The sequence below is a fragment of the Chlorocebus sabaeus genome, chromosome 2, assembly GCF_047675955.1.
Source record: "Chlorocebus sabaeus isolate Y175 chromosome 2, mChlSab1.0.hap1, whole genome shotgun sequence".
Taxonomy (NCBI): Eukaryota; Metazoa; Chordata; class Mammalia; order Primates; family Cercopithecidae; genus Chlorocebus; species Chlorocebus sabaeus.
In genome coordinates, this window is record NC_132905.1 from 55,993,596 (window position 1) to 56,018,841 (window position 25,246).

Sequence of the window (25,246 nt, forward strand, 5' to 3'; positions counted from 1 at the left end):
GCAATGAGGGGCTGCGTTTAGGTGAACCCGGTATTGAGCAAGGCTTCTGGATCAGTCAGGCGCTCAGAAGGGACGTCTGTGGGAGAGGGGTCAGCGCGGTACCCAGACCCCGCCCGGGGTGAGGTTGGTACTGAACTGGCTGAGGCGTGGAACCCCTACCCTCCACCCTCGTAAGGTGCCGGGGCCAGTTTGGGCCGGGACTCCTAGAATTTGAATTGGGGGTGGTCTAACGCTGTCGCCTGCGGGGTGTGCAGGAGGCCCCTAGTGAAGCCAAGTGTCCGCAGAGTCGGGGCGCCGCTCTATGCTCGGCTCTCGATTGCTCGCGCCTGGCAGCGGCGGGCGGCGCACGCGACGGCTGGGGCTCTGCGCTCGAGGGGTCGAGCCTGGGCCGAACCGGCGGCGGCGCGCACTCTGCGGAGGCCTCTGCGCCCCGGGCAAGCGGGTGAGAGAGGCCGCGGCGGCCAGCGCGGGGATGTCGAGGAGCTCGAAGGTGGTGTTGGGCCTCTCGGTGTTGCTGACGGCGGCCACAGTGGCCGGCGTACATGTGAAGCAGCAGTGGGACCGGCAGGTCGGTGTCATGTGACCGTCTCTTCCGGGCCCGCGCGCAGCGGCGACCTGGGGCCTCTCGTGGTCTCTGCCGGTTCGGTTCCTCAGTTCGTCCTCGTGTCTTTTCCCCGCGGTGGCGCGTCCCTGCACCCCACGCATTTGTGGCTGCAGCCGGCGGCCGCCCTGCTGGGCTCCGGGCGCTGCAGCTCCCGGCAGGCGTGTGCAGCCTGGTGGTTCAGGAAGACCCGGCCGCCGGGCTTAGTGCCTTGGGAGCTCCGCGCTGAAGTGGCCTTGCTCCACACTCGCACGGCTCGCACGCTTTTGGGGTGCCCAGAGGCTCTGTTTTCAAGTCACAGTTGGCCCGCAGAGTGCGGACCTTTCCACATGTCACTTGGGCCGCTAGAAAATAGAAGGCGGGGAAGGAGTTTCTTGGGGTGCATTCTGCAAGTTACCAACCTCTCTCCTGGCCCAAGGTTGGGGCTAAAGCCTAAAGTGTTTTAAGTGCTTTTGATTTTATCCTATGGTAAGGGAGCCCCCCTCCCCATACTCGTTCTCCACGCCTTTGACCAAGATAATTTGGTGAGATAGTTGAACTTCTCTTTTAAATGAACAGTTTGCTGTGTAAACTGGAATCTGGGAACGACAGAGATAACAGCCTCCAGATTTTCTTTTTGATACTTTTATTTCAGGGAATATCCGTGACCTACTGATCAGCAGTGACTGACCATCTATTCTTTCCTCTCAGTTCATATTTTCTTTCTTACTCAAGTTGGCAGACCTTTAATGGCTGATTGCTGTGTGGAAGCTACCTCAGTAAGCACCTTGGGAATACGAAGATGAGGAAACTCCACTCTTCCAGAGTTTATCGGTGATTCACAACCGTGCTGAGAACGGGGAATTGGGTCGTTGGTGAATTTTCAGAGAACAACTTGGCAGTGATTGGGGTTGAACCTAGTTCACCAAGAGTGAAAATAATGGGCAGGATGAATCAAGAGTAAACAGTCTTTTCTTGATTTGCCTACCCAGAGCTTTGGACTGTGCTGTGTGCTTGACATACAGAGATGAAGCGGATGAGGTCTTTGTTCCTGGTGTTCACAGACTGTGGAAATTAGAAGAGAGGAAGCATGTGATGATACAAGAATTTTGACGAGGGGGATGGGGGTGAGATGACTTAATGAAAGGGCACAGGAGAGATCAGAGATTTGGGATTAAAATGTGCTCCTAAGGGGCTAGCTTTTGGAATAGAGGCAGAAGACTTCCGCCTTTTTAGAAGGAAAACGAAAAGATGTTGATCCTGGGAAAACTTGAGATGGAGTAAAATTTAGTATGACAGATGTTGTTCTGACGTCAGTGAAGTGGTTTTTGAAGGGTTTGGGTAGGGATGGATTAGAGCTTGGCTTTGGACCCTAGCTAAACAGCAGACCTTTCCGGAAAGTTTTTACATTGTGACTAAGGCTTGGTCCCCACCCCAGACCGTTTAAACCAGAATCTCTTGGGGATGGGGAGCTGGTTCAGCAATGTTTTAAAAGCAACCCAGAGAATTTTAACACAGGGCTAAGAACCGTTGTGTTACAGAGTGGAAAAGTGGTTATTTGGAAGTTAGAGATGAAGAAAATGTTGACCGGGTTGAAAAGGCTGACCAGAATAACGTGTGTGTGTGTGTGTGTGTGTGTGTTTCTTTTTTTTCCTTTTATGTCTGGTTCTTCATTAGGGGCTTACATTGTATTAATAGCAGTGGGAAAGAGTAGGACAAATGATTTCGCACATTGGATGTGTCAGAAGATTCAAGGTAGCAAAAAATTAAATAACGAATATTGTTTCCTGACCGTCTACCACATACCAGGCAGTGTATTAAGCACTTTATGTTTATCATCTTTAATCCTCACAGGAACCTAGCAAAAATTAAGCAGTGCTACATGAGGAGCCAGAGTTCTAGGTGTTAGGGTTGGAAGAATAAAGAGGTCTTTAGTGGTTAGAAAGGTAGTTAGTTCAGTGAGGGTCACAGGAAGGATGTGTGAGGCAATCAGCATAGACCTTGAAGCCTAGAAGATAGCAAATGATGGGATGGAGAGCCAGATCATAAGCACACATGACACCTCTGAGAAGGAAGGGTAGGATGGGAGGCAGGTGTGGAAGGAATGATTCTGGTAAATGGTGTGGGCTTGGGAGTGTGGGTATCGGTGTGTCATGGTGTAAGAAGCACAGGACAGGAAGACCTGTGGTCCGGGGAGTGGAATAAGCACCTCCGTTTTTGTCTCAGTGGGGATCTTGCCCAGGGTGCATAGTTCAAGACAGTTGGGTTTCAGCTGAGTTATATCAATCCTGGGACTCCTTCAAATCCCTCATAATGAAGCTGTAGACCTGGAGGAGGTCCAGCAAGTAGGTTTTATATTAGGTGAGTTTTAAAAATAGGTAAAATAATTTGGAAAAAGCCCCACAAACATACGTAGGCCCTGGGCCCCACTCCCATTAGTTCTACTCTATACAGCCACTATTAAAAACTGTTTATTGGCCAGGCATGGTAGCAGCACTTTGGGAGGCTGAAGCGGGCAGATCATTTAAGGTCAGGAGTTCGAGACCAGTCTGGCCAACGTGGTGAAACCCCGTCTCTATTAAAAATACAAAAAAGTTAGCCAGGCCTGGTGGCGCACGCCTGTAATCTCAGCTACTGGGGAGGCTGAGGCACAAGAATCACTTGAACTCAGAAGGTGGAGATTACAGTGAGCCAAGATTGTGCCATTGTACTCCAGCCTGGGCGACAGAGCAAGACTCCTCAAAAAACAAACAAACAACCTATTTATTTATTTATTTATTTGTTTAGAAATGGGGGCTTGTTCTGTCACCCAGGTGGGAGTGGAGTGGTGCAATCTCAGCTGTCTGCAGTCTGTTCCTCCAGGCTCAGGTGATCCTATCACATCAGCCTCAGGAGTAGCTGGGACCACAGGCACACACCACTACTCCCTGCAATTTTGTTTTTTTGGTTGTATTTTTGCTAGAGACGGGATTTTGCCATGTTGCCCAGGATGGTCTAGAACTTCTGAGCTCAAGCAGTCTGCCTGCCTTGGCCTAAGATTACAGGAGTGCTGGGATTGCAGGAGTGAGCCACCATTCCTGGCCTAAAACTTGTAGAGTATTTTGTGAGCAATAAACTATAAAATGTTAGTTATTAGTAATGACTAAACTGATGTTTTTAAAAGTCTCATCTTGGGTGCCAGGTCCATGTTCTGAAATGCTGTGGTTTTTTAGTGCTTACTAAGGTAACTACCATTGATGAGCATTTATTTTTTCCTCTGGTAGTAGCATTCTTCTTTTTCTTCTTTCTATGTTATATAATTAATTAATAATTCATGATTTTTACATTTTTAACTTTACATGCTAGAAGCCAAGTTCAGATTTTAGTAATCTGCATTTTTTTCTCTAGATGTTTGTTGTTCAGCTAGGATAATTGCTAACTGAAGAGTAGTTTAGAGTGTTACTATAGTAACTCGCCAAGTTTTTAAAGCATTACATATCAATTAAACTTTAAAAATTTAACATTGGCTGGGTGCGGTGGCTCATGCCTGTAATCCAGCACTTTGGGAGCCTGAGGCAGGTGGATTACTTGAGATCAGGAGTTCGAGACCAGCTTGGCTGACGTGACGAAACCCTGTCTCTACTAAAAATGCAAAAATTAGCTGGGCCTGGTGGTGCGCGCCTGTAGTCTCAGCTACTTGGTAGGCTGAGGCCGGAGAATCCCTTGAACCCCGGAGGCGGATGTTGCGGTGAGCTGAGTTCACACCACTGCACTCCAGCCTGGTTGACAGAGCGAGACTCTTGTCTCAAAAAATAAATTAAAAAAAAAAATTTAACATAGTGCCAGTTTTTTTTTGTTTTTTTTTTTCTATTATTTCCCATTACATTTTCTGTACTAAATGCTCAGGAATTTCTTAAAGTATGATAAGAAATCATTTCAGTAATAACATTTAGTACACTACCAAATTTATTTGATCGGTTATTACATTTTACATTTGTACAGAAAATTAAAATAGTAACTGGGTATTTGGAATCTGAAAGTTTTAAGTGTATTTTGGTAACACTGTTATTTGGATTTGAATGGCACAAGGATGGGGACCACCTGTTCGGGATGTTACTGAAATCTGTTTCTTACGTTTTTAGAGGCTTCGTGACGGAGTTATCAGAGACATTGAGAGGCAAATTCGGAAAAAAGAAAACATTCGTCTTTTGGGAGAACAGATTATTTTGACTGAGCAACTTGAAACAGAAAGAGAGAAGATGTTATTGGCAAAAGGATCTCAAAAATCATGACTTGAATGTGAAGTATCTATTGGACAGACAACACGAGTTTGTGTGTGTGTTGATGGAGAGTAGCTTAGTAGTATCTTCATATTTTTTCTGGTCACTGTCCTTTTACACTTGATCAAATAAAGGACAGTGGATCATCTATTGTAAATTACTGCTTTCAGGGTCCCTTATATCTGAATAAAGGAGTGTGGGCAGACACTCTTTGGAAGAGTCTCTGTCTGTGTGATCCTGGTAGAAGCCCTGTTAAGGTCATTGTCCAGAGCTTAGGGTTGTTACTGTGAACCACTGCTGAGCTTGTGAGAAGGAAGGGATGGATAGTAGCATCCACCTGAGTAGTCTGATCAGTCGGCATGATGACGAAGCCACGAGAACATCGACCTCAGAAGGACTGGAGGAAGGTGAAGTGGAGGGAGAGACGCTCCTGATTGTCGAATCCGAGGACCAGGCATCCGTGGACTTATCGCACGACCAGAGTGGGGATTCCCTCAACAGTGATGAAGGAGACGTGTCGTGGATGGAGGAGCAGCTGTCCTACTTCTGTGACAAGTGCCAAAAATGGATACCAGCCAGTAAGGAGCTTCTCACTCCCTTTGATTTGTCAATTCCTGTGTGAAGGTTTGTTTTTCCAACCTGTGAAAGAAGCGTGAATGTGTAAAAGAGACCTAAATAAAAAGATAATTATATTTATTCCTAGTCGATCAGGTATAAATTTATATAAGACATAGGCACGTTTGTACTAATGAAACTTACTGTCAACCTCTATCACATTGTTAAATTAACACTTTTGATGGTAACTCAATAAAATTGAGAAACTTGGAAATCCTGTGTTACTTAAAGAATTAGCCATGTTTTTCTAACAAGATCATAGAGATTTAGGGCCAATTCCAGTCCCAGTGTTGAATTCATGTTCAAGTTTATAAAAATTACTTTGTTAATGTTTAACTTATATAAAGAACTCCTCTTATTGTATACTGAAAAGAGGTTAGAATTAGCAGATTGAAGGGGTTTTTTGCCCTTTTTCTAGGACCAGTCTTTTTTCCCATTTTCCTTTTTTTCTGCTGGCAAGAGATGCATCATACACACTCCCTGACTGCCTCAATCTTGAGGGGTTTCTTTTCTTTTCTTTTTTTTGAGGTGGAGTTTTGCTTTTGTTGCCCAGGACGGAGTGCAATGGAGCGATCTCAGCTCCTGGGTTCAGGTGATTCTCCTGCCTCAGCCTCCCAAGTAGCTGGGATTATAGGCATTTGCCAGCACACCTGGCAATTTTTTTTTTTTTTTTGAGACAGAGTTTCGCTCTTGTTGCCCACACTGGAGTGCAATGGTGTGATCTTGGCTCACTGCAACCTCCGCCTCCTAGGTTCAAGTAATTCTTCTGCCTCAGCCTCCCGAGTAACTGGGATTACAGGCATGCACCACCATGCCCGGCTGATTTTATATTTTTAGTAGAGATAGGGTTTCTCCAGGTTGAGGCTGGTCTTGAACTCCGACCTCAGGTGATCCACCCACCCCGGCCTCCCAAAATGCTGGGATTATAGACATGAGCCACTGTGCTCGGCCCTAATCTTGAGATTTTCAATGGCCAGCTTCCTGGCACTTGAGGAGCGTGGCTTGCCAGCTATCACATGGTTCCTACTGAAACAGGATTTTCCCGTTAGGCAAGAGCCTAGTAAAGATACACTACTTGAGGAATGCCTTTGTGTAATATAATTTGTAACCAAGTCAGAGAAATACATATATAATTGTGAAGAGGGTCATTTTCTGGCATGCGGAAATGTTTTTCTTAAAATGGGTTCAACTTCAAATTTAGTCACTGTTACAACAAATTAATAGTAACATTTTCACAGGAAATGTAGAATTTACTAGTTAGACGGTTTTTGCTTCTGAGCGGTCTCTGCTTATTAATTTCAGGTTCATGCCTGAATTCTCAGTGGCTTTACCTTTATCCTGTGAGGACAAATTTGAAACTGCCCTTTGTGGTCAGGACCCTGCTAACTGTATCTTCTTTGATCTCCACACAACTTTGCAGTTAGGGTGAACTTCTCATTCTTCACAAACAATTCTTATCCTTAGGACTTTGCACAGTTTTTTTCCTCTGGAATATGCATCTCCACAGCCTCCATTCTCCCTAAACACAAAGACACCCCTTTTCACCTGGCCAATTTCTAATCCTAAGCCTCCCACTAATATAGATTGGGCCCCCCTTTTATTTACCCTCACACTGCCCTGTGGTACATATCACATTCCACTCCTTTGGTTTTCATGTGTCACAGAGCATCAGCATCACCTGAGGGACTTTAAGAAATGTAACTCCTAGGCCCTGCTTTAGAAATTGATTAATTTTATCTGGGCTAGAACCAAGCATATTTAGAAAACCAAGAACAACTTGGGTGATTCCAATGCACTGTGAGCATGGAGAACCACTGTGCTGTTGTGATCACCTGTTTTCTATGCAGCCCTCAGGGAAGTGCAAACCTGTGAGAGCAGGCACCATTTTCTGTCTTGGACTTTGTATTCCCAGTTCCTAGCCCAGTGCCTGGTATGCAGAGGGAGCTCAAATTTTTTGAAAGAATGTGTGAAGAGACCTGCCTTTGGGAGTCAGGAATGTGACAGTTGGGAAATCCAGCAATAATACCTGCTTTTCCAGTACCTTTCTCCTAAAAGTTACTGGATCCTACAGATCTTAGTGGGCGTATACTTGGTATTAGAAATCTTTCTTACTCCCTTCCTTTTCCCCATCTTGCAATTGTGAGTTGTCTGAAGAAAATACGACTCAACATAGGAAAGGAAAATCTGGGTGATAAATGGATTAAACCTTTGGGTTACCGCTGCTCTAGATAAACCCGTGATGTGACTTTTTGTTTTTCTCCTAGGTCAGCTGAGGGAACAGCTCAGTTACCTTAAAGGTGATAATTTTTTTAGGTTTACTTGTTCGGATTGCTCAGCAGATGGCAAGGAGCAGTATGAAAGGCTGAAGCTGACATGGCAGCAAGTGAGTAAAAAGCCCTTCCCCGAGTCCATGAGGGTGGTTCCCCCAGGAGTTTGTTGGAATGAATATCTAGAAACTTAGGGATGAGCTTTTGAGTTGTTTGGAGGGGCACTTTTTATTTCGCAATGAAATTAGATACCGAATATATGGAGAGGGGAGTGAAAAATACTCGCTGTAATCCCAGCACTTTGGGAGACCAAGACGGGCAGATCACCTGAGGTCAGGACTTCGAGACCAGCCTGGTCAACATGGTGAAACCCCATCTTTATTGAAAATACAAAAATTAACTGGCTAGTGGTGGGCCCCTGTAATCCCAGCTACCTAGGAGGCTGAGGCAGGAGAATCGCTTGAACCTGGGAGGCGGAGGCTGCAGTGAGCCCAGACCGCGCCACTGTACTCCAGCTTGGGCAACAAAGTGTGACTCCTTTTCAAAAAAAAAAAAAAGAAAAATATTCACTGCTGACTTGGCAAATTAGGCTTGAGAGCCTTGAGAATCTCATGATTTCATTTATATGTAATACCAAGCTCTGATTATAATTGAAAATGAAAATCTCATTTTCCTGGCAGCCATTTTAAGAACAATAAAACTTTTTTTAAAGTGGAAAGATGGCTATGTTGAAAATAGATTTGGAAGAAGGAAGGTGACTGATTGCAAAAACCAACATAACTCAGCTTTTCTGCATTTGAACTCGGAGATGTTTGAATTTTTGTTTGCTGAAATACTTGTTCATTTTTAACTGTCTCTAATACCAACATGCTAATCTAAGCCAGCTGTGTCCTAAACAATAGCTTTTTACTGATCTCCAGGTTGTATTAAATTGTTTTGGTTTTGTTTCTATATCAATAGGTTAATGTATAATATGAATAATAATAAGGTATCAATGTATACTTTTTAGTTCAAAAACCAAATGAAGCCAGACATGGTGGCTCACATCTGTAATCCCAGCACTTTGGGAGGCGGAGGCGGCCAGATCACCTGAGCTCGGGAGACAAGCCTGGGTAACGTGGTGGAACCCCGTCTCTATAAAAAACAGGCCAGGCGCGGTGGCTCATGCCTGTAATCCCAGCACTTTGGGAGGCCGGGTGGGGCGGATCACCTGAGTTCAGGAGTTCGAGACCAGCCTGACCAACATGGAAAAACCCCGTCTCTACTAAAGATACATAATTAGCTGGGCGTGGTGGTGCATGCCTGTAATCCCAGCTCCTTGGGAAGCTGAGGCAGGAGAATCGCTTGAACCCGGGAGGCTGAGGTTACCATGAGCTGAGATTGCGCCACTGCACTCCAGCTTGGGCAACAAGAGTGAAAGTCCGTTTCAAAAAAAAAACCAAAAAAACAAAACAAAACAATACAAAAATTAGCTGAGTGTGGTGGTGGTGCACGCCTGTGGTCCCAGCTTCTCAGGAGACTGAGGTGGGAGGGTTGCTTGAGCCTGGGAGGTTGAGGCTGGGATGAGCTGTGATCAAGCCACTGCACTCCAGCCTAGGTGGTGACAGAGTGAGACCCTGTCTCAAAAAAAAAAAAAGAATTATATATTGCTTAGTTTTTATGTTCATTCATTCATTCAGCAAATCTATTTATGTATTTATCTATTTATCTATTCAGCAAATCTATTATGAACCAGGTACTGTTCTAGGCCTGAGACTACTGTGGTGAACGAGACAGCTAAGGCCTCTGCCCCAAGACAGCTGACATTCTATACTTAATTTTGATAATAAACAGATCAACAAGATAATTACCCACAGCACTTTTTACTTTGAAGGAAATAAATAGATCGATGAGAAAGATTTTAAATTACACCATTTTAGCCACTTATGGTGTTCGTTGTAAATGGTAGTTGCCTTAGCAGCCTTAGTCTATTATCTTAATTATCAGTGCTTTATTAGGACATCTGATGAAATCTGTCAGTGTTGAATTAGGAAGACTTTTCTTTGAGTTGCCTGAAAAAAATGTAAGTAGAAAATGAAGAGAAGTTTGTATTGAGGATAGAGCCTTATGAATATTATAACTGGGACATTTTTCTCAAGTGTATATGGGATACTGTGTGTAGGCAAGATCTTATTAATAGAGTATTGTGATATGTGCACGCAGGTAGATTTGTATTTGTCCTGCAAGTGGTTTCTCATAAAAGCTATATAATGGAAGAAGAGCAAATATATGTAATTTGTTATTTTCAAAAATGTGAGTTTTGTGTAGTGGGTCTTTTTAAAAGAAAAGCTGGCTTTTGCTTATTTTGCTCAGACTATGTAATATTGGCTCACTTTGCATATTTATTTACTTTTTTTTTATTTTTAAATCTTTTTGAGACACGGTCTTGCTCTGTTGCTCAGACTGGAGTGCAGTGGCACGATCTCAGCTCACTGCAACCTCCGCCTCCCAGGTTCAAACAGTCCTCCTGCCTCAGCCTGTCTAGTAGCTGGGATTACAGGCACGCGCCACTATGCCTGGCTAATTTTTTGTATTTTTAGTAGAGACGGGGTTTTGCCATGTTAGCCAGGCTGGTCTCGAACTCCTGACCTCAGGTGATCCACCCACCTCAGCCTCTCAAAGTGCTGGGATTATAGGTGTGAGCCACTGTGCCTGGCCACTTTGCATATTTAATTAGACTGACATAACTTGCAAATTATTTTTTCACTTCCAAAAGACATATTGATGGTGGATACTAACCTGGTAGGGTGAAGTGATAACTTAGGTTACATATATCTGAATCTTAGCAAACAACTGACCAGTATTTCTAGTTGCATCTGAAAAAGCCCATCTCTTGTTGAAGACCTGAAAGAGAATCAGTTGGTCTTGAATAGACTCCATTGATGTAGCCACATTCTTAGTATATTGAAATGTGGGTTTTCTGTCTTTAAATCTTAAACTTTGAAAGATTTACCAAAGAAATATGTAGAAATGCGTGTAACACAAACAGCATTTTGTTTGTATTATAAAATACAGTAAAGAGGTCTGATCTCCTGATTAAAAGGCCCCTTCCTGCCACGCTCCCTTTCTGTGTCCTTTCCTCCTCCTTGGTGACTCCTGTGAATAGCAGTTCCATACAGAGGAGAAACTTTATCAGACATTTGGGAAGAATAGGGAAGGTTTTACATTCTTTTCCTGGAGACTCATTCTTACGGCACAAGTAAGGATACCATGATTGATCTTTGCCCATTATTTTTCTACTGTTCTTCAGCATATACTGAGTACCTGCCAGCTCTGAGCTAGGCCCTGTGGATACATTGGTCCACAAGATCAGCTTCATTACTGATGAACTTGGTCTGGTAGCATGAGAACGGAAAACTAAACTGGTGTTCTTTTTTTTTTTTTTTTTGAGATGAAGTTTCACTCTTGTTGCCCAGGCTGGAGTGCAATGGCTCACTGCAACCTCTGCCTCCTGCATTCAAACGATTCTCCTGCCTCAGCCTCACGAGTAGCTGGAACTACAGGCATGCGCCACCATGCCCAGCTAATTTTTGTATTTTTAGTACAGACAGGGTTTCACCATGTTGTCCAGGCTGGTCTTGAACTCCTGACCTCAGGTGATTCACCCAACTTAGCCTCCCAAAGTGCTGGGATTACAGGTGTGAGCCACCATGCCTGGCCTGGGATTCATTCTTTTAGATCATAAATTCCAGGAGACGAGACCTAAAATATAAACAGGTCCTTTATATATTAGTTTATAGTTTTCCCAGTAAAGATTAAGTGATAATAGAAAAAGTTGTTTTCAAGTAAATATGCAAACTTTAACTTTTTAAAGTCATAAAATGTCTCAATTATACAGAAAAGTCATAGAAATAAAATGACAGATACTTTATCACTGAGATTATCAACAAATACATGTTTCTGAGATACTCTTCTGAGAGTGGGCAAAGCTTGTTCTATGATTTTCTTAAATTATTTATTGAGCAATAATTATTTTTTAAACTTGTGGTGAAATATGTATAACATATAGTTTACCATTTTTTAATGTACAGTTCAGTGGAATTAAGTACATTCACATTGCTGTGTAATCACCACCACCATCCACCTCCAGAATTTTTTTATCTTTACAAAATGAAAGTCCATGCCCATTAAACACTAACTTCTCATGAATATTCATTGCTTAAAGGAAGATGTTTGTTGGCTGGTGTCGACCAGATGCAGGTATAACTGGAAGACATTTTAAAAAATCTGTTCATGGAGTTAATTGTTTTTAGACTGTCTGCAACTATTGCCAGTTTAATAATGGGGGAATTTGAAACTTGGTTAGTGAAGGGTCAGAATTACTGGGCCCCTTTGAGTGGTGTAGATACAGGTCTTTCTGTAAGACTGTTGGGGATTTAATGCTGTGAATACAGATGTTGGGGGCGTTAACTGCAATTTACTACACTCCTTACAGATACAGGATGCTCTTTATAGAAATAAGGATTAGGCTGGATGCAGTGGCTCACATCCGTAATTCCAGCACTTTGAGAGACCGAGGCGGGTGGATCACTTGAGGTCAGGAGTTCAAAACCCTGTCTCTACTGAAAATACAAAAATTAGCCAGGAATGGTGGTGCAAATCTGAGATTCCAGTGCTCGGGAGGCTGAGGCAGGAAAATTGCTTGAACCCAGGAATCGGAGGTTGCAGTGAGCCGAGATCGCACCATCACATTCCAGCCTAGGCATCCCAGTGGGACTCCGTCTCAAAAGGACCAAACAAACAAACACAAAAAAAATCTATATGAGTATATGAGTATAGATTCAAAGAAAAATGTCTGAAAGGATGGGATTATTTCTTGATGGTGGATTTCAAGTGATTTTTACTTCCTCCTTTGCTCTTTTCTATATTACTGAAGTATTTTACAGTGAGCATATGTTATTTATATTTCTGGAAAATACTTCCCCATTTGGGGCCATGAATTCCTCATCTGTAAAATAAGAGTAGATTAGATTAGATTAAGAGTTTGCATCTTGAGCTGTGGGGGTGTCTTGGAGTCCTTCGAGAATGGGCTGAGTGGCGGGGCCTTTCAGTTGTCTGTTTCTCCTCTAATGCTGATTTCATTTGAAGGAGGGGTTTGACAGGTAAAAATGGCTGAGTCACCGAGTAGATGGCATGTAGCATTATTTTTAGTTCTGAGATTCTGAGAATCTTGTTTTTGCCCACTAAGAGCTTAGAAAAGTGTATACAAGGGTGATTTTCAAGATAGTTGATAAAGGGTAGTGCCATTGGTCAGAAAATGCTGGCTGGAGTAGGCACCTGAAGGCCTCCTGCTGTCAGAAGATAGCCTTTGATTTAGGACTGCACTGTGTAGGGTGCAGATCCTTGGGACAATGCCTGTTTATCAGCTGATTCAGGGGCAGCTCTGTTGTAGCCATCAGTTCAGCCACACAGCCCTGCGTGTGTGGCACCTAAGGATTAGATGCTTAGTTCTGCACATAATTAAGTGGATTAGTGATATCTAATGAAAGTGAAAAAGGAAGTAAATTCTACCCTGGGAATATTCTAAGATACTGTCCTTCCTTTGTTCCCTTTGTTCCCCGCCATTCCTACTCAGAATATAAAACAGAAGAAACATTTCCCTCCTCAAGATTAACATCCCTAACCGTGCTGTTCTCCCACCTCTTGTTTCAATTGTGTTTCAGGTTGTCATGTTGGCAATGTACAACTTGTCTCTAGAAGGAAGTGGACGTCAAGGTTATTTCAGGTGGAAAGAAGATATCTGCGCTTTTATTGAGAAACATTGGACTTTTTTACTAGGGAACAGGTAATGTGTTTTCAAAAAATCTTATACTTGAAGGAATATGTAAAGAATGAAGTATACAAGATTTGAGACTGCCTAATGTAGCCTTGTTAGAGATTTATTTTAATTTTTTTGAGACAGAGTCTCCCTCTGTCACCCAGGCTAGAGTGCAGTGGCGCGATCATAGCTCACTGCATCCTCAACCTCCTGGGCTCAAGTAATCCTCCTGCATCAGCCTCCTGAGAAGCTGGGATTACAGGTGTGCACCAACATGCCTGGCTTATTTATTTATTTATTTATTTATTTATTTATTTATTTATTTTTTGAGGAGCGTCTTGCTCTATCCCCCAGGCTGGAGTGCAGTGGTGTGATCTTGGCTCCCTGCAACCTCCACCTCCCGGGTTCAAGTGATTCTCCTGCCTTAGCCTCCTGAGTAGCTGGGATTACAGACACCTGCCACCATGCCTGGCTAATTTTTGTATTTTTAATAGAGACGGGGTTTCACCATGTTGGCCAGGCTGTTCTTGAACTCCTGACTACAGGTGATCCGTCTGCCTTGGCCTCCCAAAGTGCTGGGATTACAGGCATGAGCCACTGCTCCCGGCCTTATTTTTAAATATTTTTGTAGAGACGGGGGTCTCATGTTGTCTCAGGCTGGTCTCGAACTTCTGGGCTCAAACAGCTTTCCTGCCTCAGCCTTCCAGAGTGCTAGGATTATGGGTATGAGCCACTGTTCCTGACCTTGTTAGGTGTTTACTTGTGGCAATTACAAAGAATTTTTGAATTCCAAAGAATGTTTTTACTTTTTTAAGATTGAAAAAACAAAAAAGAAAACTTGGCCAGGCATGGTGGCTCACGCCTGTAATCCCAGCACTATGGGAGGCCGAGGCAGATGGATCACCTCTAGTCAGGAGTTCAAGACCAGCCTGGCCAACATGGTGAAACCTTATCTCTACTAAAATACAAAAATTAGCTGGGCGTGGTGGCAGGCAACTATAATCCCAGCTACTCAGGAGGCTGAGGCAGGAGAATCACTTGAACCCAGGAGGTGGAGGTTGCAGTGAGCCAAGATCGTTCCATTGCACTCCAGCCTGGGCAACAGAGTGAGACTCCATCTAAAAAGAAAAAAAAAGAAAGTGTTTATTTCAACTGAACATGACATTTTTTGAAGAAATTCTTAGAATGTTAAAAAATAAGAATTGTGTTACATGAGACTGTTCAAGAGTTGGATAAGTCAATATTTCACTTGAGGAGATAGGGTTATTACATTCTTTTAAGCTGTGTGTGGTGGGGCATGCCTGTTGTCCCAGCTACTCAGGAGACCAAGGTTGGAGGATCACTTGAGCCCTGGAGTTTGAAGCCAGCCTGGACAGTATAGTGAGACCCCCATCTCTTAAAAAACACCAACCAGGCCAGGCCCGGTAGTTCATGCCTGCAATCCCAGCATTTTGGGAGTCCGAGGTGGGCAGATCACCTGAGGTCAGGAGTTCAAGAACAGCCTGGCCAACATGGTGAAACCCCGTCTCTACTAAAAATACAAAAATTAGCTGGGCATGCTGGCGGGCCCGTAATCCCAGCTACTTGGGAGGCTGAGGCAGGAGAATTGCTTGAACCTGGGAGGCGGAGGTTGCAGTGAGTTGAGATGGTGCCACTTTACTCCAGCCTAGGTGACTGCGCGAGACTCCGTCTCAAACAAACAAGCAAACAAAAAAATCCAAAACACAGCAGTGCCTTCTAGGAAGACAAGAGAGGAAAAATAAGGTGGTTACTGACTGTATGTATTTAGCTTGCCCTTAGTTAATTTTTTTTTTTTTTTTTGAGATGGAATCTCCCTCTGTCGCCCTGGCTGGAGTGCAGTGGCGCGATCTCGGCTCACTGCAATCTCTGCCTCCCGGGTTCATGCCATTCTGCTGCCTCAGCCTCCCGAGTAGCTGGGACTACAGGCGCCCACCACTATGCCCAGCTAATTTTTTGTATTTTTTGTAGAGACAGGATTTCACCATGTTAGCCAGGATGCTTTCGATCTCCTGACCTCATGATCCGCCGCCTCAGCCTCCTAAAGTGTTGGGACTACAGGCGTGAGCCACCGCGCCTGGTCGTTAATAGAGTTTTGTGTTACTAGTATTTGTTTTGTTAACTCAGTAGACACTTTTTTATATGTTTAACTATTTTTCATAGTGCTTAGCAAAGTCTGGGCACATCTGCATATGGCTTGTTCATTAGTCACTGTGTTTACCATTGCACTTTGAGTTTGCTGCTGTGTGCTCACCTCAGTGGCTGCTTTGGTTCATTAGACTCGGGGATGCTGATGCACAGACCTTGCAACCATGTATTTTCACTAAAGGTCCACGTGGACCTGACAAGACTTTTATTGCTCTTGGGTACTTGTGAGTTTGCTACCACATTGGTGAATTTTTGTTTGAGATTCTGATTGTTGTTGTCTGAAGTCCTGTGTGAGATTCATGAATCTTACGTAATGAGATTAGTTTAGACATGACAAAGTCTCTGACCGCTTCAGGTCAGGGCAGGGAGTTCACGCTTTTCCTCACTTGGGGCTCACTGCAGCCTCTGTTTCTTCCAACGCTGAGGAATCACAGTTTTGCTTGTGTTACTGAGATGCGGGAGGGCAGTCAGAAGGAGGGTGACCTTCTGCAGGCTGCTGTGAGAAAATGGAATAGACTCCCTACATTTTTACAAAAGGGGTTATTTTGGTTCTTGAGCTATTTAGTGGTGCTAAGAAAAGAATCGACACTATAACTGGTTCTTTCTCATAAGGAAATAATCTGTTGTTTTAGTTTAATGATATAGCACTATTTATGGAACTTAATGCACCCCATTTATAAGGGATAAGAAAGGGAAAAAACTGATAAAATTGGATCTTGGAATGTTTTCATGATCTTCGAGTGCTGTTCTATTTAGTGGGTTATCTCCTGGAAGAAATTGGATTTAGATTGCCTGTTTTTAAGGATATTGCTGGAGTTTAACAGAAGTTGTTTAGTTGCTTCATTTGTTCATTTCTAGAGCATGTTTTGAGAGGAATCAGCTGAGCCTTATTTCTTTTTAACATGCCAATGAAAGGCATTAATTACTCTCCAATTTCTGTGTGGTGTAACTGTTATCTAGTGTGTTGGCCATATTGGTATATCACTGGATTTATTAATTTGATCTTCCTATTTAAATCAAGTCACTTAAAAAAATACATTAATTTTAAAAGAAACTTATCATCATGGTAAGTGGGAAACCTATATAAGTTGTCATAAATAGAATGTAACAATAAAAAATAAAACTGCTGTTAAATTGTAGCTGGATCCCATGGCATATAATGGCAAGCCATGGCTTTCTTTTCCAGTCAAAAAGGGAGGCTACAAGTGTTAATGAGAATTTAAAGCAGTAAACGTCTCTTGATCTAACCAGAAGAAGCAAAAGAGAATTAGAAATCACTCTATGATTCTTGCCACCCGGTTTCATGCTACAGTGCTGCTCTTCACTTTGGGAACTCCACTTGAAACATCAGTGATTGGAAAATCCCCTGAAGCCACTACCCCTGGGTAGTTACCACTTGCTCAGATATCTGTGTGTATGTTAACAAGATTACCATACCCCAGAGAAGCTGTTTATAAAGAGCATTTATGTTTAAGGTACACTTTTTTTCATAGCTACTAAAGATTTTCGTTCTGCTATCCATAGGACATATTTTATTTATTTGTGTATTTACTTACTTACTTATTTTTTTGAGATGGAGTCCTGCTCTGTCATCCAGGCTGGAGTGCAGTGGCACAATCTCAGCTCACTGCACCCTCCACCTCCCAGGTTCAAGCAATACTCCCGTCTCAGCCTGTGGAGACGGTACTACAGGCACACCCGAACATGCCCGACTAATTTTTGTATTTTTAGTAGGGACAGGGTTTCACCATATTGGTCAGGCTGGTCTTGAACTCCTGACTTCAGGTGATCCACCTGCCTGCCACCCAAAGTGCTGAGATTACAGGCATGAACCTCTGTACCTGGCCAGGACATACTTTAAATTCTTAAAAATTGTAACCATTTCTTATTTGTCACAAGATCTAGGAGAATAGTATTCAGTGTAATGAAGTTCTAAATTTTCTTTCAGATGTTTACAGGTTTTTCTTTTATGTCTTTAATATGTTATTAAAGTTTAAATGTAGAAAGGTGTTTTTTTTTTTAGTGCTAACCTAAATAATTTTCTGTACCATTGTAGAAACAAGTTAGAAAGTATATGAAAACTTAATTATTACTAAATAATTGCCTAATGTTTGTTCATTTAATCTGCTTTTAGTCCTAGCCTTGAATTCTTCCAGAAGGTATAGTTTTGATTAGTGAAGAATAGCTTGAATATTTTCTTCTAGTACCGTATTTTACGATTTTAAGATACATAATTTTGCAAATTTTGACATCTCTGACAACTAGATACATCTTAAGGTTACTGATATGTCATAATTTAATTGGTAGTTAGCTCTTATTTGTACATAAAATGGTGTATCTTAAAGTTAATGGATCTTAGAATTGATGAAATATGATAGACGCATTTGTAGTATCTATACTTCAATCAACTTTATGAGGAGGATTCTGGGAAGGTGGCAGATATGAAGCATCTGCCTTCCTGCCTAGACAGCAGTTGCACTGGCAGAGTCAGACTGATGGAACTATTTTGGAACTCTGGAGTCTAATAAAGGCTTACAGCTTCCAAGGGAAGGCATAGACAGCAGATTGTGGTTAATACTGGTCAATTTTAGTTCTTAATGCAGTAGCAGCTACCCATCTGCCTTCTCTAGCCACTAGGGAGAAAACTGTGTGTGTGTTTCTGGAGTGGCTTACACACAGCTTGTAGCATCCAGGGTGGGCAAAAATAAGCCTGTTTTCCAAATATTGGGTATTTGTGCTCTTGTGCTCTGATCACTGATTGCTGCTTCTAATCATAGAGGGGCAAAGAGATGGCAGCCATTGTTATAGCTCCCCCCATTGCAAAAATGGGTAAAGGAATTTAATAGACATTCCTTCAAAGATATAAAAATGGCCAATGAACACATCAAAAGCTGCTCAACATCATTAATCATTAGAGAAACACAAATCAAATCTATTAACACGATACCACCTCACGCCTCTTAGGATGACAATTATCAAAAAAAAAAAAAAAAAAAAAAAAAACCCAGAAAATAACAACTGTGGGCGAGAATGTGGAGAAATGGGAACTCTTTTGCAGTGTTAGTGGGAATATAAAATTGTACAATCATTGTGGAAAACGGTGTGGTATTTCCTCAAATAGTTAAAAATATAATGATCATATGATCTGGCAATTTCACTTCTGGGTATATACTCGAAAGCATTGAAAGCAGGGTCTCAGAGATACTTGTATCTCCATGTTTTTAGCAGCATTATTCACAATAACTGAGATGTGGAACCAACCCAAGTGTCCATCAGTAGATGAATGGATAAGTAAAATGTGGCATATAGACACAGTAGATATCATTCAGTCTTAAAAAGGAAGGACATTCTGGCACATGCTGCAATGTAGATGAACCCTGAGGATATTATGCTGTGTGAAACAAACCAATCACAAGAAAACATACTGTGTGAGTCCACTTATCTGAGATACTTAGGGTAGTGAAAATCTCAGATACAGAAAGTAGATCGGTGGTTGTCAGCACTGGGTGGGGAGGGTGGAATTGGGAGTTGTTTAACGGATGTGGAGTTTCAGTTTTGCCCTTTGAAAAGCGTTCTGAAGGTGGATGGTGGTGGTGATTGTGCCATATAAAGGTACTTAATACCACTGAACTCTACTCTTAAAAATTAAGATAGTAAATGTTATGTATATTTTACCACAATAATAATTTTGGGGGAAAACTATTTAGGCCATTCATAAATACTGTATTTATATATGTCCTGGCAATAAATTTATTCCATTTTATACAAATATTTTGTTACGTGTCTGTGCTGTAATTTAGCTGGCTCTATTAGTTTGCTAATGATGCTGTAACACAAACTGGATGGCTTAAACAACAGAAATGTATTCCAGTTCTAGAGGCTAGAAATCTGAAATCCAGGTGTTGATAGGGTTGGTTCCTTTTGAAGGCTGTGAGGGAGAGAATGTTCTATGCCTCTCCGTAGCTTCTGTGCCACAGGCCTTCCTTGGCTTGTAGATGACATTCTCCCTGTGTCTTCATGCATCTTCCCTCTCTACACATCTGTCTCTCTGTCCAAGTTTCCCCTTTGTATAAGGTCACCAGTCATATTGGATTAGTGTTCAACTTCATGACCTCCTGATCACTGTTGGCACGTAAGGTCACATTCACAAGTACTGGGACTTCAACATCTTTTGGGAGAACACAATTAAATCTGTAACACTGGACAATAACTTTATAAAGATTTATATTATTTCCAGTTTTTGTATGTTTAAGTTAGCCTTGTGAGGAATATTCTTGTATATATATCCTTTGTGTTTTTGTGATTAGAAGTAGATTTGTGAGGTCAGAGGATACACACAATTTTGCTGTACGTTATGAAAGTAACCTCCAGAAAGTATATGCCTGTGTATAGTCCCACTGTCAATGTACAAGTACGCACCCATTTTCCACACACTAAATAACACATTGGTTTTTAAAATCTTTTGAGTCTTTGTCAATCTTTTTATTGTTTTTGTTTGAGATAGGGTTTCATCCTGTCACCCAGGCTGGAGTGCTGTGGCACAATCATGGCTCACTGCAGCCTTGACCCCCCAGGCACAAGTGATCCTCCCACCTCAGCCTCCCAAGTAGCTGGGACCACAGGCACGTGCCATCACACCCAGCTAATTTTTGATTTTTTTTTGTAGAAATGAGGTCTTACTATGTTTGCCAAACTTTTGTTTGTTTATTGCAGTGAAAACAGTGAAAATTTACCATCTTAACCAGTTCTAAGTGTATAGTTAGTAGTGTTAAGTATATTCACATATTTGAATATAGACTCACAGATGGCCAGAACTCTTCTCAGCTTGCAGATCTGAAACTCTATCCCTATTAAATAACTCTCCATTCTCCCCTCCTTACAGCTCTAGGCAGTCACCTTTCTACTTTGTTTCTATGAATTTGATTACTCTAAATACTTCATATATGCAGAACCATACAGTATTTGTCTTTTTGGGACTGGCTTATTTCACTTAGCATAATGTCCTCAAGGGTTATCCACATTGCAGCATATGACAGGATTTCCTTTATTTTTAAGACTGAATAATATTCTATTGTATGTGTTTATGTTACATTTTGTATTAGGGTTTGGAAAGATTAGAAAAAGATAAGAATGTAGGCTAGGTACTTTGGGAACAAAAGGTTGGGGGTTTCATTCTCTCCATCTCAGACAGTGCTTTTTTTGAGACCAAGTTTTGTTCTTGTTGCCCAGGCTGGAGTGCAGTGGCACAGTCTTGGCTCACTGCAACCTCTGCCTCTCAGGTTCAAAGATTCTCCTGCCTCACCCTCCCGAGTAGCTGGAATTACAGGCGTGTGCCATAACACCTGGCTAATTTTGTATTTTTACTAGAGACGGGGTTTTACCACGTCAGCCAAGCTGGTCTCGAACTCCTGACCTCAGGTGATCCACCCGCCTTGGCCTCCCAAAGTGCTGGGATTACAGGCGTGAGCTGCCATGCCCGGCCTCAGATAGTGCTTATGCCTACTGTATCTTAGCTTATTTATTTTCTGTGTTTTCTATTAATAATACATCTCTGTTCCTCAGAATGCTTTTCCTTTGCCTTCCCAGCATTATCTTCAAACTGTTAGACTGGTCTTCTTGTGAAAGACTGTCTTTTAGGATTTCTGGCATTCGATTTATGTTTTCAAGGTAGAAATAGAACAGTTGCCTTAAAAGGATTTTCAACAGGGAACCCCGAATAGTTGACATTTTGTATGTTTTGATTATTTTGTCGTGCAGTAGGTGCTTGTGGAACATGCAACAGTTTTGTTACCACTCTAGTGCTTCAAGGCAGATAGGATCAGATTGAGAGATGTGTGCGACTTCTCCGGTAAAATCAGCTGTTTACTGGAGCCGGTGATTAACTTCTATCACAAAATGCCCAGGCTTGGAGTTACACTTTTTGTATGGTTTATTCTTGGGAGCTGTGCTTAATTCACATAAAAAAGCAACTTAATTAAAATTAGCCTGTAGAATTCCATAATCGTGATGATTGTGATGAGAAGTATTTTACGTGCTTTGTTTGAATTATTTCGTTTAATCCTCCTAGCAACCCTGTGAGGTAAGTTCTATTATCCTGACTTTACAGATGAACAAACCGAGGCTGCTAGAAGTTGGTAGTGCCAGGGTTTGAAGCAGGCGGACTCCAGAGCCTCTCTCCTGCCTCTCGTACTCTGCTCCTTCAGTAGCTGGAGGTGCCATTGCATGTTGCAGGCCGGGAGTCACAGTATACACAGACTGTCTTTTCTGTATAATGAGCAAATTGAAGTGCCAATCATTTTCAAATTCTTGGACTCTTTAGGAAAAAGACGTCCACCTGGTGGAGCACCGTGGCAGGTTGCCTCAGCGTGGGAAGTCCCATGTACTTCCGTTCAGGTGCTCAGGAATTTGGAGAGCCGGGATGGTGGAAACTTGTTCATAACAAGCCCCCAACGATGAAACCTGAAGGAGAGAAGTTGTCTGCCTCTACTTTGAAAATAAAAGGTACTGTTGTGAGAACAGTACAAAAGATGCTGGTCAGACCAGAGCCAAGCGGGTGTGAGCCCAGGAGACACTCCTGCTTCCACTGGGCATGGCTTGCAGGCCTCTCTGGAACTACTCTGCTTAATACTTCTGTGATGACACTTGTGTGTGTGCTATAAATAAATGCTACATAAAAACATTTTATCACTTCCTAATCAAGCTATCATTTCTATAAATTTCCCAGGGTATCTGAAAGGTTCAATGTTTTCCATCTGGTTTTTGTTTTTAAACTTCTCACAAAGGTGAAAAGATGTTTTAAAATTCCCTTAATAAATAACATGATGAATTCCCATGTACCTTCCACCTCACTTTGACATTAACTCCTGACAGTCTCATTTTATCTAAATCCTCAATACTTTCCCCCAACCTTCCCCATTCTTACTATTGGATTATATAGAAACAAATTCCAGGAATCAACATTTCATTTCCAAGAGATCAGGATTCTTTCTTTTTTGCAGCCTGACCATAATGCCATTTTCACATTTAAAAAGATGTTAACAGTAACTTCTTACTATCACATATTGATCTGGTTTTATGATCTAAAAAGTTTTCAATGAGCTTTAAAATTTTTATATTTATTTGTTTACTTGTTTGTTTGTTTATTTATTTGAGATACAGTCTCACTCTGTCGCCCAGGCTGGAGTGCAGTGGTGCAATCTTGGCACACTGTAACCTCTCCCTCTTAGGTTCAAATGATTTTCGTGCCTTAGCCTCCCAAATAACATGCCACCATGCCCAGCTAATTTTTTAAAAAATTTTTATTAGAGACATCTTTTGCCCTGTTGGCCAGGTTGGTCTCGAACTCCTGACCTCAGGCTATCCACCTGCCTTGGCCTCACAAAGTGCTGGGATTACAGGGTGAGCCACTGGACCAGACTGATGAACTGTAATATAATTGGGAAGAAAATCAAATAGTACTTAAGGGTGTAAAGTATGAAAGTTCCCCCTCCTGCCTATTGCCTGCAATTTCATTTCCCAGAGTAACCACTGTTGTCTTTTGTGAATACTTTCAGAAATGATCTCTGCAGATTTAAGCATTTTCTTACTTTTTACAAAAAGTAAAATGGACTCATACTATATGAGTTTTCCATTTTTGCCACACTTACCAGTATGTCTTGGACATCTTTCCATGACAGTATATGTAGATTTACCCTATTTTATTTCATTACATCCATTATATAATTATGTGATAATTTGTTAAACCATTCTCCTATTGATGGACATCTTGGTTGTTTCTACCTTTTTGTTGTTTTATTTATTTATTTTTTAATTAAAACATTTAAAAAAAATAATAGAGATAGGGTCTCACTATGTTTCCTGGCCTGGTCTTGAACTGTTGGGCTCAAGTGATCCTCCAGCCTCTGCCTCCAAAAGTGTTGGGATTACAGGCGTGAGCCATCGTGCCTGACTTTTTGTTACTTTAAACAGTGCTCCAATTCTACAAATTTGTGTACATGTGAAAATGTGATAAATTCCTGGAAACAGAGTTTCTACATCAAAGGGCATATTCATTCAAAATTTTAATCAGGATTGCCAAATTATCCTCCAAGAAACTGTAATAAGGCCGGGCGTGGTGGCTCATGCCTGTAATGCCAGTACTTTGGGAGGCTGAGGTGGGTGGATCATCTGAGGTCAGGAGTTCGAGACCAGCCTGGCCAACATGATGAAAGCCCATCTGTACAGAAATACAAAAATGAGCCGGGCATGGTGGTGCATGCCTGTAATCCCAGCTTCTCAGGAGGCTGAGGCAGGAGAATTGCTTGAACCTGGGAGGCAGAGGTTGCAGTGAGCCGAGATCACACCACTACATTCTAGCCTGGGCAACAGAGCAACACCCTGTCCAAAAAAAAGTGCCCATTGAAATGCCCATGAAAATGCCCATTTCCCCATACATTTACTGAGCTTTATCAAACTTTTTTTTGGCTCACTGCAGCCACCACCTCCTGGGCTCAAGATCTGCCAACCTCAGCCTCCCAAAGTGCTGGGATTAAGAGGCATGCACTACCACGCCTGGCTAAACTTTTAATGTTTACCAGTTCCAGTAGGTGAAAGACAGTATTTATTTGTTTAAATTTGCAGTATAACTTTTTTTTTCTCAAGAGATATCTAAGTCTTTTTTAGTTTAGGGCATTCATTGAACATTTCTCTTTATTGAACATGATACTATGCATAATGATAAATTAGCAAAGGAAACTAAAGTTGAGCAGTTATTTTAAAATTTAGATATGGGTTGAGCAATCCAAATCTGAAAATCCAAAATCAAAAACACTCCAAAATCTGAAACTTTTTGAGCACCGACATAACGTTAAAAGGAAATGCTCATTTGGAGCATTTCAGATTTTGGATTTCTGGGTTTGGGATACTCAGGCCATAAGTATAATGCAAATATTCAAAAATCCGAAAACATCTGAAATCCAAAACATGCTTGTGCCCAAGCATTTCAGATGAGGGATACTCAGCCTGTATTTATTCTTTCCTAGCAGCCTCAAAACCAACTTTAGATCCCATCATTACTGTTGAGGGACTTAGAAAACGAGCAAGTCGAAATCCTGTGGAATCTGCCATGGAATTAAAAGAGAAAAGGTCTCGAACTCAGGAAGCAAAAGACATTAGAAGAGCCCAGAAGGAGGCCGCTGGCTTTCTTGACAGGAGCACGTCTTCTACCCCTGTAAAATTCATAAGCCGAGGCCGCAGGCCAGATGTGATTCTGGAAAAAGGGGAAGTGATTGACTTTTCCTCCTTGAGCTCCTCTGACCGCACCCCACTGACAAGCCCATCTCCTTCTCCTTCTCTGGATTTCTCTGCTCCCGGGACACCTGCCTCTCATTCTGCCACGCCTAGCTTGCTTTCAGAAGCAGATCTGATTCCAGATGTGATGCCCCCACAAGCCTTGTTTCACGGTAAGACTTTGGTTGCTTTGGTCTTTTATTTTGGGTATGGGCCGTGGTATAAATGTACAAGTTTTTACCCTGTGGGCTGTGTGCTCTGCATTTCTTCCTTCCCGTGCCTTGATGACACTGTT

At 42.1% G+C, this 25,246-nt stretch overlaps 2 protein-coding genes across 3 annotated transcripts in view; both read left to right on the forward strand.

The window, feature by feature from the left end:
• Positions 1–323: 323 nt before the first annotated feature.
• On the forward strand, positions 324–5,668 carry PET117 (PET117 cytochrome c oxidase chaperone). Its single transcript, XM_007960968.3, has 2 exons — positions 324–568; positions 4,702–5,668. Exons 1-2 carry the CDS (start codon positions 473–475, stop codon positions 4,849–4,851), a joined length of 246 nt encoding a protein of 81 aa, XP_007959159.2. The 5' UTR covers positions 324–472; the 3' UTR covers positions 4,852–5,668.
• Positions 5,159–25,246, forward strand: part of KAT14 (lysine acetyltransferase 14) — a 44,904-nt gene continuing 24,816 nt past the window's right edge. Inside the window, exons 1-5 of one of the 2 annotated variants that reach the window (XM_007960939.3) lie at positions 5,159–5,417; positions 7,719–7,837; positions 13,424–13,545; positions 22,004–22,185; positions 24,705–25,124. In XM_007960939.3, the coding sequence (XP_007959130.3) occupies positions 5,159–5,417; positions 7,719–7,837; positions 13,424–13,545; positions 22,004–22,185; positions 24,705–25,124 (1,102 nt within the window). The remainder of the gene's footprint in view (positions 5,418–7,718; positions 7,838–13,423; positions 13,546–22,003; positions 22,186–24,704; positions 25,125–25,246) is intronic. The other variant, XM_007960947.3, reaches the window with a different exon arrangement.

Bases quoted from the DNA above. Each gene is read 5' to 3' on its own strand.
- PET117 (XM_007960968.3), top strand. From the start codon at position 473: ATGTCGAGGAGCTCGAAGGTGGTGTTGGGCCTCTCGGTGTTGCTGACG. The intron at 569-4,701 runs GTCGGTGTCATG...TTACGTTTTTAG, and splicing joins AGCAGCAGTGGGACCGGCAG to AGGCTTCGTGACGGAGTTAT.